This window comes from Emys orbicularis, chromosome 2 (genome assembly GCF_028017835.1).
Source record: "Emys orbicularis isolate rEmyOrb1 chromosome 2, rEmyOrb1.hap1, whole genome shotgun sequence".
Classification (NCBI taxonomy): Eukaryota; Metazoa; Chordata; order Testudines; family Emydidae; genus Emys; species Emys orbicularis.
Genome location: NC_088684.1, coordinates 217,633,346 through 217,645,825, shown reverse-complemented (window position 1 = coordinate 217,645,825; position 12,480 = coordinate 217,633,346). Strand labels below are relative to the sequence as shown.

General features: G+C 43.4%; 1 protein-coding gene across 1 annotated transcript in view; it reads left to right on the top strand.

Moving 5' to 3' along the window:
- LOC135873798 (collagen alpha-6(VI) chain-like) overlaps window positions 1-12,480 on the top strand; it is a 79,881-nt gene that overhangs the window by 18,953 nt on the left and 48,448 nt on the right. Inside the window, exons 9-17 of the mRNA XM_065398415.1 lie at window positions 848-1,197; window positions 1,301-1,379; window positions 2,945-3,090; window positions 3,643-3,735; window positions 7,215-7,268; window positions 9,666-9,737; window positions 9,836-9,862; window positions 12,273-12,317; window positions 12,405-12,458. Coding sequence (XP_065254487.1) covers window positions 848-1,197; window positions 1,301-1,379; window positions 2,945-3,090; window positions 3,643-3,735; window positions 7,215-7,268; window positions 9,666-9,737; window positions 9,836-9,862; window positions 12,273-12,317; window positions 12,405-12,458 — 920 coding nt within the window. The remainder of the gene's footprint in view (window positions 1-847; window positions 1,198-1,300; window positions 1,380-2,944; window positions 3,091-3,642; window positions 3,736-7,214; window positions 7,269-9,665; window positions 9,738-9,835; window positions 9,863-12,272; window positions 12,318-12,404; window positions 12,459-12,480) is intronic.

The window sequence follows — 12,480 nt, the reverse complement described above, 5'->3', positions numbered from 1 at the left end:
CTAGAATTGGTTAAATGGAATCAGTTACATACAGTAATGGCAAAGTTCTTGGTTCAGGCTTGTAGCAGTGATAGAATAAACTGCAGGCTCAAATCAAGTCTCTGGAGTACATCCACAGCTGGGATGGGTCCTCAGTCCTTTGTTCAGAGCTTCAGTTTGTAGCAAGGTTCCTCCAGAGGTCAGAAGCCAGATTGAAGACCAGATGGAGGAGATGCAGCAGTCTTTTATAGTCTCTTGCCATGTGGCCTCTGCTTTCTTTGTCCCAAAGACCAGCTCTCCAGCACATGGCATGGAAAAACCTTAGAATTCTGTCCATAGGCATGTCTCTGCATGCCTTGCTGTATCTGCCTTCTTTCAATGGGTCAGTTGTATAGCTGATGGTCCTTAATGGGCCATCAAGCAGGCTACGCAGTGCTGATACCAAATTGTCTGGGGTGTCAACCAGAAGCCTAGCACAAGTTTGAAATACAGACAGTATAGAGCCAATACTTTTAACTTTAAATACAAAAATGATACATGCATACAGATAGCATAATCATAACCAGCAAACCATAACCTTGTCTTAGACACCTTATTTGACCCCCTTTATACAAGATTTGTTGCCACTACAGGACCTTGGTTGCAACAATTATCTATATGGTTCCAGTTTGTGTCAATAACGTCACAGGACCTCTCTATACACATTCTATCCACCAGCTGTTGTCTTGTTTTTCTGTCTGTATCTGACTGAATTCTACAATTAACATGATTCTTTAGCTTACTCTGTCCCCCTCTTTCTCTCTGTTCCTCCACCTAAATTTGTTTGTGCATTAATTTGTGATATTTTGTTTATTCTTCCCTACTATAGCTTGTTTTGTGGATATTGTTATGGGATTTGACATCTCTTCACAAGAGAGAGGTGACAGTTTATTCCAGGGACAGTACCAGCTGGAAGCATATCTTCCTGACATTCTAAAAGCCCTCACATCCCTAAGCAGTCTGAGTTGCAATGTGGGGACAAAGACACAGAGCAGCGTGGCAGTTTACCTGAACAACACCGTTACACCCGTGTCTTCAAAGTTCCAATTTGACAGTGAGAAAATATGGAACAACCTGAGCAAGATCCTGATCGACAAACCATCTCGTCTCAATGGCAACCTCCTGGAGTCACTCTGGAAAACGTTTCCAAGCAAAGCTGATGATCAAAATCGAAGGAAGGTAACCTAGTCTCTTACACCGAGACTTTGGCCCCAAAATAAGTTCTTTTGTTTTAAATCTGCTGTTGACTTCCTGTGATTTCAAACTCTCTATCTTTCTTTAGGTTTTACTTGTATTTTCAGATGGTTTGGATGAAGATGTAGAAGAACTTGAACAAAAGTCAGAAGAACTCAGAAAAAAAGGTATCTTAAAGTGGACAAATATTTAAATTACTTTGAGAGGGTCTGTAAGAGTGTTACTCAACCCAAAGCTCTTTAGCTGAAGAAAGCAGGGCCGGCTCCAGGCACCAGTGAAGGAAGCAGGTGCTTGGGGTGGCCAATGGAAAGGGGCGGCACGTCCGGGTCTTTGGCGTCAATTCGGTGGCGGGTCCCTCAGTCCCTCTCTTCCTCTTTGAGCTGCCGCCAAAGGACCCGCCGCAGAAGAATGAAGCGGCGCGATTGAGCTGCTGCCGAAGTGCCGCCAATCGGCTTTATATTTTTGCCGCTTGGGGCAGCAAATAAGTTGGAGCCAGCCCTGGAAGAAAGGCAGGTGAAAAGGGGACAGAAGAAAAATGAATGCCTTCCCTTTTAGCAATCAGGATATGGAGATAGAGAGAGAAACTAATTCAGAGTGCTATGTCCTAATATTGCTTTTTGTTTGCCTTGTCATGAAGCTTCCATGCATCATGATGTGGTGTGATAACCCACAATCATCACCAAATGGTACAAGGTCATGAAATAAATATAGGAAAAGCACCAGATTTGCTCAGCACCTGTCACTGGGAACAGATTTTCAAAAGCATGCAGTTCCTCGGATTGTGGTGCTGATGGCTTGATTCTCAAAAGTGCTCATATGTACCCAATGTGCTGAGCTTTTGTGAAAAGCTGGCCACTTATTTTGGTGTATATACAGGAGCTTTTTGTGTTTTTAAATATCTAGTCCTAAATGTGGGTGCTGAGCTCTTTTGAAAATTCTGGCTATAATGTTGGGATAATTGTTTTCAGTCTATTAAATCCAAAACTGGAATACATCTCAGCTGAGGATCTAGCCCAGTGTGTTTCTTCTCTTCAGCTTTAAACTTAATTTCAGTACAAAGCAGTGTTATTTTGAAAATTAAAAACTTGGTTTCTGGTGAAAGGATAAAATATTCTGGAAATAATTGTGCGGCCAGCCACAGCGGTCACATGTTCTTTGATGCTCAAGCTTCACTCAGGCTTTGTCTTCACTACCCGCCGATCCGGCGGGTAGCAATCGGTTTATCGGGGATCGGCTTACCGCGTCTAGTGAAGACGCGGTAAAATCGATCCCTGATCGCTCTGCCGTCGACTCCGGAAATCCACCTCGGCAGGAGGCGGCAGCGGAGTCGGCGGCAGCGCGGCAGCGGTCGACTTTCCCGCGTCCTCACCGCTAGATAAGCCGACCTAAAATACGCAACTTCAGCTACGGTATTCACGTAGCTGAAGTTGCGTATCTTAGGTCGGACCCCCGCTGTAGTGTAGACCTAGCCTCAGAGAATTCATTCCACGGTTGCTACTGATTCCGGATTGCCACTGGCCCATTTATTTTCTATAAATTAATTATGGACTCTTAAAAACAAAATGTGAAGATAAATCATGATTTTCATCCTTTAATCTATAATCTTTATTTTTACCCATATAATAATCTGAATTCCTACATGCATGGATCCCTTCAACTAAATAATTGTCTCAGATTTTCATTTGGATAAATGTTTTATGTTTTGCTCATTTATGGTCAATGTTGTAAATAGGATTGGATGCACTGATAACTGTTGTTCTGGAAGGAGCCTCTAAAATTGATGAGCTTCAGTACATTGAGTTTGGAAAAGGATTTGAATACATGACTCAATTAACTATTGGCATGAGAAATATCGCCAAAGCACTGTCCAAGTATGTGGTAAGTCATTCAGAGAAGCTCCAGTGTGTCTAGTTAGTTTTGATGAAGGCCCTAGTCATTTTCTTAAAGAACTGAACAAGGCTCACAACTGAACTAGAAGAGTACAATAGTCACGGAGGGCAAGATTCTCTGGTATGCTCGGGCTGCTTTGTGCCACCACTGGTGGCACAAAACAGACCTAGAGTCAACTTGCTCAGTCCTCTGAAGTTTCCCATTGTGTGAGAATCTTCTCATGGTACTGGAGCAGCCTGCTTAGCTTGGCAGCTGTTGGTGCAAGGAGTGTGGCTGGGGAGGGGGGCGGGAGGAAGGAGTGAGGCTGCTCGAATTTAGCCTGGGACCAGCCCTGGTTGCCAGATAGGATCAGGGTGCTGCAAAGGCCTGCTGCACTGAGTGCTGCTCGGCCACAGCTGAGGATCTAGCCTGTAGAATGCAAGGCACAATCCTGCACCTCCTGAATTAAATGCAAAACTCTCAATGTCTTAAATGTGCTCAGGATCAGGGAAGTGTGAATGAAAAATGAAGTTTCACGGGTTGTTTGTTCCTCTTTTCAAGACTAACATTGCTGAAAGGACGTGCTGTGCTGTTTTTTGCAAGTGCATTGGGGAGGAAGGTGGAATTGGACGCCGAGGGAAACGAGGAAATGAAGTAAGAATGTTTTTGTGACACTTCATCTGAATTGTAATTATACGGGGGCCAGCCAAGTCCAGGAAAATGGAAGTGTTGGAGCTTTATAGGAAGACTTTTATTGCCTTTGGTGTATCTATTCTCAGGGCTTGTCTACACTTAAAATCCTGCAGCTGTGCCACTGTGGTGCTCCAGTATAAATACTCCCTACTCTGACAGGAGGGATTGTGCCATCGGTGTAGGTAATCCACCTCCCCGAGAGGCAGTAGCTAGGTAGACCCAACAACATGATCTATTTTAAAAAAAATAAAAAAACTCCAAAGTTGAATTGGCTCCTAAGGCATTATAAAAAAATCTGAGATGAACAAACACAAAATACTCACAGCATAAATAGACCCTGTGTATACCACTGACTGGCACAACCATGCTGAAAAAATATACTAGTACAGGGGTGGGCAAACTGTGGACTGAGCCGTTTTAAGCCGAGCCGCACCATGTGGCTGTGCCCTGCTCCAGTGGGGCGCTGGGTTGGGGGCCGCACCACATGGCTCACAGAAGCCGCAGCATGGCCCCACTCCAGTTCCTATGTGCTCCAATGGGAGCTGTTGCAGAGCTGCCTGGCCGCACCTCTGCACTGGAGCTGAAGAAGGGACATGCCACTGCTTCTGGGAGCCACTTGAGGTAAGCGCTCCTCAGAGCCTGCACCCCCGAGCCTCTCCCTGCACCCCCGAGCCTCTGCCCCAGCTGTGATCCCCCTCCCACTCTCCAAACCCCTCAATCCCAGCCCAGAGCACCCTCCTACAACCCAAACCTCTCATCCCCAGAGCTCACACCCCCTCCTGTACCACAACCCCAATTTTGTGAGCATTCATGGCCCGCCATATAATTTCTATTCCCTGATGTGGCCTTGGGGCCAAAAAGCTTGCCCACCCCGCTCTATTAAGTCTAGCTGTATAAAATCAAACCGGTTGGAAAGCCTAAAGAAGATAGTGATTTTTCTCCTGTTGCTTTATTTGACTTTTTTAAAATTTGTCATTTGAAAAAAACCTGTCCAGATTCCACACTTTATAATAACACTGCTCTACAGCCAAAATGCTTCTGAATTAAATGTAGTCAAACTTTACTAATTCTGGGTCACTGAGAACGAAAATGATGCTTAAAATTGTTGATTGGCTCTAGTTTTCAATATATGCTATTGGGTCAGTATATACGACCCTTGACTTGGGAATGGCGGAGGATAAGTGAGTTATAAAGGGAAGGGATCTCAATTTAAACCAGAAATGACTAAAATACAGCTTTGACTGGATCTATGAATAAATCTATGACTAGGTTTGGACAATACTTGCTTTTTAGGCAAAACAATGAATGATGCAATCTGAAGCTGGTATTGCGTCATACATGATATGAATTGCATCATGTTACTCCTAGAAGTCATGGATGATGCAATCATAACGACGCTTACATCACTCTGCTGAACAAATTGCCCTATATCAGCTCTAGAAATCATACAGTGTCGTGCTCTCTTATTTGTCAGTGTTTGATTTTGCAAAGGGACACATTTCTGTTTAGCCAAAGTGAGCAGAGATGCCTCGTACTTGTGTGAACAGTGCAGATAACTTCTGCTATGTTTGTGGTGAAGTGACTTTTGCATCACAAAAGCGCAGTATAACCACTATGGTTAAGAGAGTCTATCACCTTTATTTTGGCTGCAAAATTGGAGATCCGGACAAGAGGTGGGCCCCACACATATGCTGCAACACTTGTGCAACAAATCTTCGCCAGTGGTTGAACAGGAAAAGGAAATCTATGCCTTTTGCAGTGCCAATGATTTGGAGAGAGCCAACAGATCATACCAGCAATTGTTACTTCTGCATGGTGCCTCCAGTTGGGAAAGGTGTGTCAAAGAAGAAAAAGTGGACTGTGCATTATCCAAACATTCCATCAGCTATACGCCCAGTACCCCACAGAGAAGGACTGCCGGTTTCTGATGCACCAGAATCATTCTCACTTGAGTCAGACGAGGAAGAGGATGAAACTTCTGGTCCTGAACCATCAATGTCACAGGACCCACATTTTCTCCCATCCTCCTTCTCTGAACCACACCTCATAACACAAGATGAACTGAATGACCTTGTCAGGGATTTCGAACTACCCAAGAGTAAGGCAGAGCTGTTGGGCTCCAGACTACAGCAGTGGAATCTCCTGGCAGGTGATGTTAGGCTTTCCATGTTCCGTGACCGTCAAAAGGATCTTGTCCCATTCTTCTTCATGGAAGGTGATCTTGTAGCCTACATAAAATGTAAAAACTTAAATATCTTAGAAACAGTAGCCAATCCGTTGTTTTAATTGTCATATTTGAATTCAGCACATCAAAATACATAATAAATAGCACATTTTATCTCTGAAGCAGACGACTTCTCAAAAATTGTAGACCAGTGTAATGTTTAGGGATAGCTCAGTGGTTTGAGCATTGACCTGTTAAATCCAAGGTTGTGAGTTCAATTCTTGAGGGGGCCATTTCAGGATCTGGGACAAAAATCTGTCTAGGGATTGGTCCTGCTTTGAGCAGGGGGTTGGACTAATGACCTCCTGAGGTCCCTTCCAACCCTGATATTCAATGACTCTTTTAGATGATTCTTTTATAATTCCTAAAACAATGGTTCTCAAACTTTTTTCTTTTTGTGCACCACTTGAAAATTGCTGGGGGTCTCAGCAGACCACTTAATGATCTTTCCAAATGTTGTTTGTACCATGATATAACTATTGTAAAGCGCTTTGGATAAAAGCTCTATATTTAAAAATTCTTTATCGTTTTTTGTTCTACAAATAAAAGCACACAACTCATATTTTAATATCCGTAGTCTTACCTTTCTAATGCAATGGATGTTTCCTCTCTCCTTCGCCGTGGCAGCCCCCAAGTTGGGGCTGGGCAGGAGGGGGGGGGTCTCCCTTGTTGCGGCAGCCCCCAAGTTGGGGAAAGTTGCCTCTTTCGCAGGCCACCGCAGCCTTGCATGTCCCAAATTCCCCCCACCCCCTCTTCTCACCCCACTGCCTCCTCCCACCTGCCCCCTATTCCCTCCCCAAGGCCACCACCTCCACTAATTAGGTGGGTGGCTCTTCATTCTCTTGTGTGCGGCTGCCCAGGCACACACCTAAGAGGGAACTCTCCACGGACCACCTGAATGGAGCTCGTGGATCACTGATGTTCCACGAGAGAATCTCTGTCCTAAAAAGTTGAGATATTAAGAAATTAAAAGGATTCCTCCCTGCAGGTTATCCATTTATTCTGCTTTGCTGAACCCATTTCTCCAATTTTTTTTTGAGTGCTTTGAATACAGTCGACAAAGGAATGAAATGTGCAATGTACAAAATAAAACTGCCTTTGGCAAAATTTTAGCCGTTCCTAAATAAAGTACTGTCAGGACAATCCTTAATAGTTTCACCTTTTTAAGCGAAGAGAATTTTAGTATTAATCTTTACTTTTTCTGTCTGAATTTCAGGGACCTAAAGGTATAAAAGGCAGTCGAGGACACTTAGGAGAAGAGGGAGAGCCGGTAAGTTATAACATTTGACTACATTTTACTAAGAAAAAAATATTTCAAAACTAAGTGCCCATAAAGACTTTTTTTGGGGGGGTCAGTATTTAAAAAAATGTAATAACCTGATGGGGAAGGGGGGATTTCCTAATCTTGATACCAAAGAAATCATTCTGATAAAATAAAATGGTCATAGCTTTTTTTTTTTTAAAAACTGTCAAGATTCAGCATTTTGTCAATGTTTAATACTCTAGAATTGTAGGTAATTTAGAGTTCCTTCTCTTTTTTTTTTTAACTTCTAAAAGAACTTGGGGATCTCTTGGAGAAACTTTTACATAAATTCTTGATTAAAATCCTGTTGGTCTACATGAGAATTCAAGGCTTATATTATTTTTTCCAAATATTAAGAAATTAAAATAATTCCTCCCTTGGTTCCTGCCTCAGTGCAGGGGCTGGACTTCTTGACTTCTCAAGGTACCTTCCAGGCCTATATTTCTAAGATGCAATAAACAAAGGGAAAAGAGAAACCTAATTTTCAGCAAGTAAGCAGGCAAGTATTTGCATGTGAACCAGGGCCGGCTCTGGCTTTTTTGCCACCCCAGGCAAAAAAGCCTCCCCCGGCCCCCCGGCAGGGAGCCCGGCCGGCCGGAGCAGGGCGGCGAGCCCAGCCGCGGCCCCGCTCTCCCCGGCCGGCCGGAGCAGGGCGGCGAGCCCAGCCGCGGCCCCGCTCTCCCCGGCCGGCCGGAGCAGGGCGGCGAGCCCAGCCGCGGCCCCGCTCTCCCCGGCCGGCCGGAGCAGGGCGGCGAGCCCAGCCGCGGCCCCGCTCTCCCCGGCCGGCTGAAGCGCCACCTCCCCTCCAGGTGCCGCCCCAAGCACGTGCTTGGTCGGCTGGTGCCTGGAGCCGGCCCTGATGTGAACTAAATACTTACATGCAAAGTATGTGTACAAACTGGTGCACACACATTCCTATATAGGTGCCTATTTAGTTCGGAACTTATCTAGCCGTGTGTGTAAATAATATCCCCAATAGTATGCAAAGTAGGCACGGATTTGCATGCACCTTCACTATTGGACCCATAGTATGCAGTTATGGAATCTTTGCTGTCTGCAAGCTGCTGAGACAGAGCACATGGCACAAGAAAGACACTAGGAAACGTTTTCTACTAATATGCACCACTCCATTTATAAATCATTGGGTTTCATGCCTTCTGTGTTTCCATATACACGGCTTGATTCAACATTCAATTACTCCAGTGTGTAACCCATGGAGTTACATGGGCATAAAACTGAGTAACCTAGTGGTGATTCAGGCCCAATAAAAGGAAACAGTATTTTCAATTCTGACTATTTGTTTCAGATTAAGAAACACAACAGATAGGACGGATTATATTTGTGCTTTTTTGCACTCCCTTAAACCACACCTGTTAATGGTGTGGCTCCTGGGTTATCGCTTGTAGCGGAATGTGCTTGGGTGCACTCAGACAGAAAATACCAGCACAGCGCATGAATGTGGTCTGACAAGTAAAACACAAATAGAACTGCATGAGTAGCAACATGAGAAGTACACCGGAGACACTGTTCTAGCACTTGATAAGAGGCGAGTTAGATTGTATTTAATGTCTAATTTAGGGTCACGATACTATGGAGCAGATTCACGGCCCCACTTGCTTTGCACTGCTCAGGTGGGGCAAAGGGAGTAGACTCTGCCCTCCTCTCCCCTTGGAGAGTCCCACGAGGGTGTAGAGCCAGCATGGCTCCTGCAGCACACCAGACTCCTGTGTAACTGAGAGCAGAATTCGGCCTTTGGACTGTGCTCACTGAAAAAAACATGGATTGATTATTTTTCTTGCCCACCCGGCCTAGGCCTTCATTGCAGCAACACCCTCTTCCTCCTCTGGCCCTCCCCTCCTGCCGCACCGTCTCTTCTCTTCCCACCCCACCCCCCACCCCTCCAGCAGGAACTCTCTAAGTAGAGTACTATTAAGAGCAGGATGAAGGAAAGTGCCCCACTGCTATCTATAGTGGAGGTGAGCAACATTAATTGTCAATTTGCTTTTTCAATTCAGAACTTTCTTTTGCATTATGCAAAGTGATTACACTTGGTATGAAACTCTTATATAACTATCAGACGCTTGTAATGTTTTGTAAGCACTCTGGAGCGAAACTACAGCAGTTTTAACTGCACAAGCACTTAGCTCAATCTGAGTCTGCTCAGGCTTCTGAAACATGTAGTTTATGCGAGGGCTTTCTCAGAGATTTACCATATTCATTAACATACACGCTCCCTTTCTAGTATTACATCTCATGAATATAGTCGTCCCCTGATCAAACATGTGATCACTCTCCTTACAAACTTCATATTTCATTTACTAGGCAGGATATACTGAGATGTGTTTTTCATTCTCTCTCTTTCAGGGTTCAAGAGGACAGCCTGGACCAATGGGAGAGCAAGGGAATAAGGGATGTGATGGTAGTACAGGTCCTAAAGTAAGAATCTACTGACTTTATTTTAACTCAGCAAAATGTCTTTGCATTTATTTTTTGTTTACCTCATTCAAACAAATATTTGTTGTAATTCTTTTCAGGGATACCAAGGAATACCTGGTGAAAAGGTACAGTACTGATGCACTTATTTTCTGAAAAACTTTGTGTTGATTTGACTACAAATCAGGTGAGATGGCTGAAAGCATAAATAAGAAACGAAAGTGCATTAAAGGAGGAGGGAGAAGAGAAAAGGTATACCCTCACCTTCATATAGACACGTTGTCTTAATTCATCTTCCCGTGTAAGTATCCTTAAGTTTGAAGATCTTTGGGATGAGCCTGATGCTGTTTAAAGGCTCGATCCTGTGGTCTTTACCCAGGAGTTGACTCCCAAGAGAATAGAATCCGATGCTAAGTGATTCTTGGATTCATCACACTGCAAATTATTTTTGTTTAATTCAGGGCTTAGGGATTCACTTTTGCTTTCTGCAGGAAGATTGTAAAAACTTACTGTGACCCTGGTATCTAAGGCAGCCCTCACTGGAAATGCCAAGGTCAGGACAGGCTGCAAAAAGGAGAGCAGATTCTCCCAAAGACTGGTGGTTAACACTGAAATAAACTCACCAACCAGTCACAAACTATGCTTCTGATCCTCCCCCACTGGTTATCAAGAAGCAAAAAAAAAAAAAATCCACACCGCCCCCTTTATTGCATTCCAGTTCTCTGGCTCCCAGTCAGCACCTAGGTCCAGTCCAGTGAGTTATTTTAAAACTCTGCTCACATATACAAAATGTTCCTCTGACCCCAAAGGGCCAGCCACTTTACTGGGTCAGTATAGGTTTGGATCTTACCCAAAATACCATGCTGCCAGCCAGTCTTTTAGTGTGTCAAACTAAAGGTTTATTATAAAGAAAAAAGAACAAGCAGAGAGTTGTAAAATGGTGAAGCAATCAAATACATACAGAGTCTTCAACGTCCATATATCGGGTTCTTAGCAGTATTGGTAAGTTTGCTGCCTTGAAAGTCCCTCTGGAACACATCCACAGCTTGGATGGGTCATTCAATCCTTTGTTCAGAGCCTCAGTTATAGAAAAGTTACTGCAGAGGCCAGAAGCAAGATTGAAGACAAAATGGAGATGATGCAGCCAGCTGCCTTTTAAATTTCTTTTGCCACGTGGCTTGTACTACTTTTGTTCCAAACACAAGTTGTCCAGCACAGGCCATGGAAAAACCTTAGTTCTGTCCATAGGCATGCCCCTATATGCCTTGCTAAGTCATAAGGTGTCTTCCCTGGTTCCTTTCAATGGGTTCATTGTACAGTCAATGGACGTTGATGGGCCATCAAACAGGCTAGGCCAAGGGTCGGCAACCTTTCAGAAGTGGTGTGCCGAGTCTTCATTTATTCACTCTGATTTAAGGTTTCGTGTGCCAGTAATACATTTTAATGTTTTTAGAAGGTCCCTTTCTATAAGTCTATAATATATAACTAAACTATTGGTGTCTTCCCTGGTTCCTTTCAATTTGACGTTGATGGGCCATCAAACAGGTTAGGCAGTGCTGATGCCAATCTGTCTGGGGTGTCGCCCATAAAAACAGCACAAGTTTGGAAATAGAGATATGCCTTCTTATCTATAACTCTCTCAATACAAAGGTGATACAAACATATAAATAAGATTATTATACTTGGCAAATTGTAACCCATTTGCAGAAACCTCACACGTCCTGTCTGGTCAGATTCCTTGTATTTTATAATATTGGTGTCAACAATATCATAGTGTCCCACATAATCCATACAGCATCTCACTTGCATTGAATTATAGAAATATTCACGTTACTGACAATATAATTTGACGTGACTATTGCCACATGGAGCTAGTACCCTATTAGCAATTATTCAGGGTGATTATGTATTGCTTGTGTTTAAGACACCAGTTTTACAGTCAAGAAGAAACAAGAGTCATTAAAAACAAAATACGTGTCCCTGTTAAGGCTTTCATGTGACATAAAGAAAAAGAAATGTACTGGAATGACATAAAAGTTGGGTATCATTTTGACTTTCAGCTTATATTTATCTTGCTGGTCTTTTTATTGGTAAATACTGTTCACGTTGGTCTCTTCCTCCTCATTCATTTTAGTGGTCACTTTAACTTTGGAAGTCTATCTGGACCCTTAAAGTTGACCAATAGCCTGGAGCATCAAAGGAAAATAAATGTGCAGATGCACTATTTTAGGGCCTCATTCTGCTCCTGTTCAAGTCCATGACAGCCAGGGACTTCAGTGAGTGTACTATTGGGGTTTTAATCCCCTTTAGCCTGTTTTGAGGGTTGAACATAGTGTCTATTCTACTGTTGTACTTAGGGCAGATGTAAGAAATGAGATATTAAGCATTAATTTGTATATTTTTAAAATCTGGATGGCTTTGGCTTCCATGGTCAGCTACGGGAGTTCACATGGACACCATCTTTGCTGGACTGAGAGCACATCCTGGTTATTTAGATCACTGGGTCTTATATAATCCCTATCACTTTTGCTACCACAGGGAGACGATGGGGACAACGGGATTGATGGAATTAATGGAGAGCAGGTAAATAGTTTTGCTTCTCATTTTCTGTTGACATCAATGAATGTTTTTTAAAACATGAAAACATTACTACTTTTTCTTTCCATTAAGGGATCACTTGGGTATCCAGGAAAGATGGGAGAAAAGGGTGACCCAGGCTACATGGTAATGATTTTTATTATCTTAT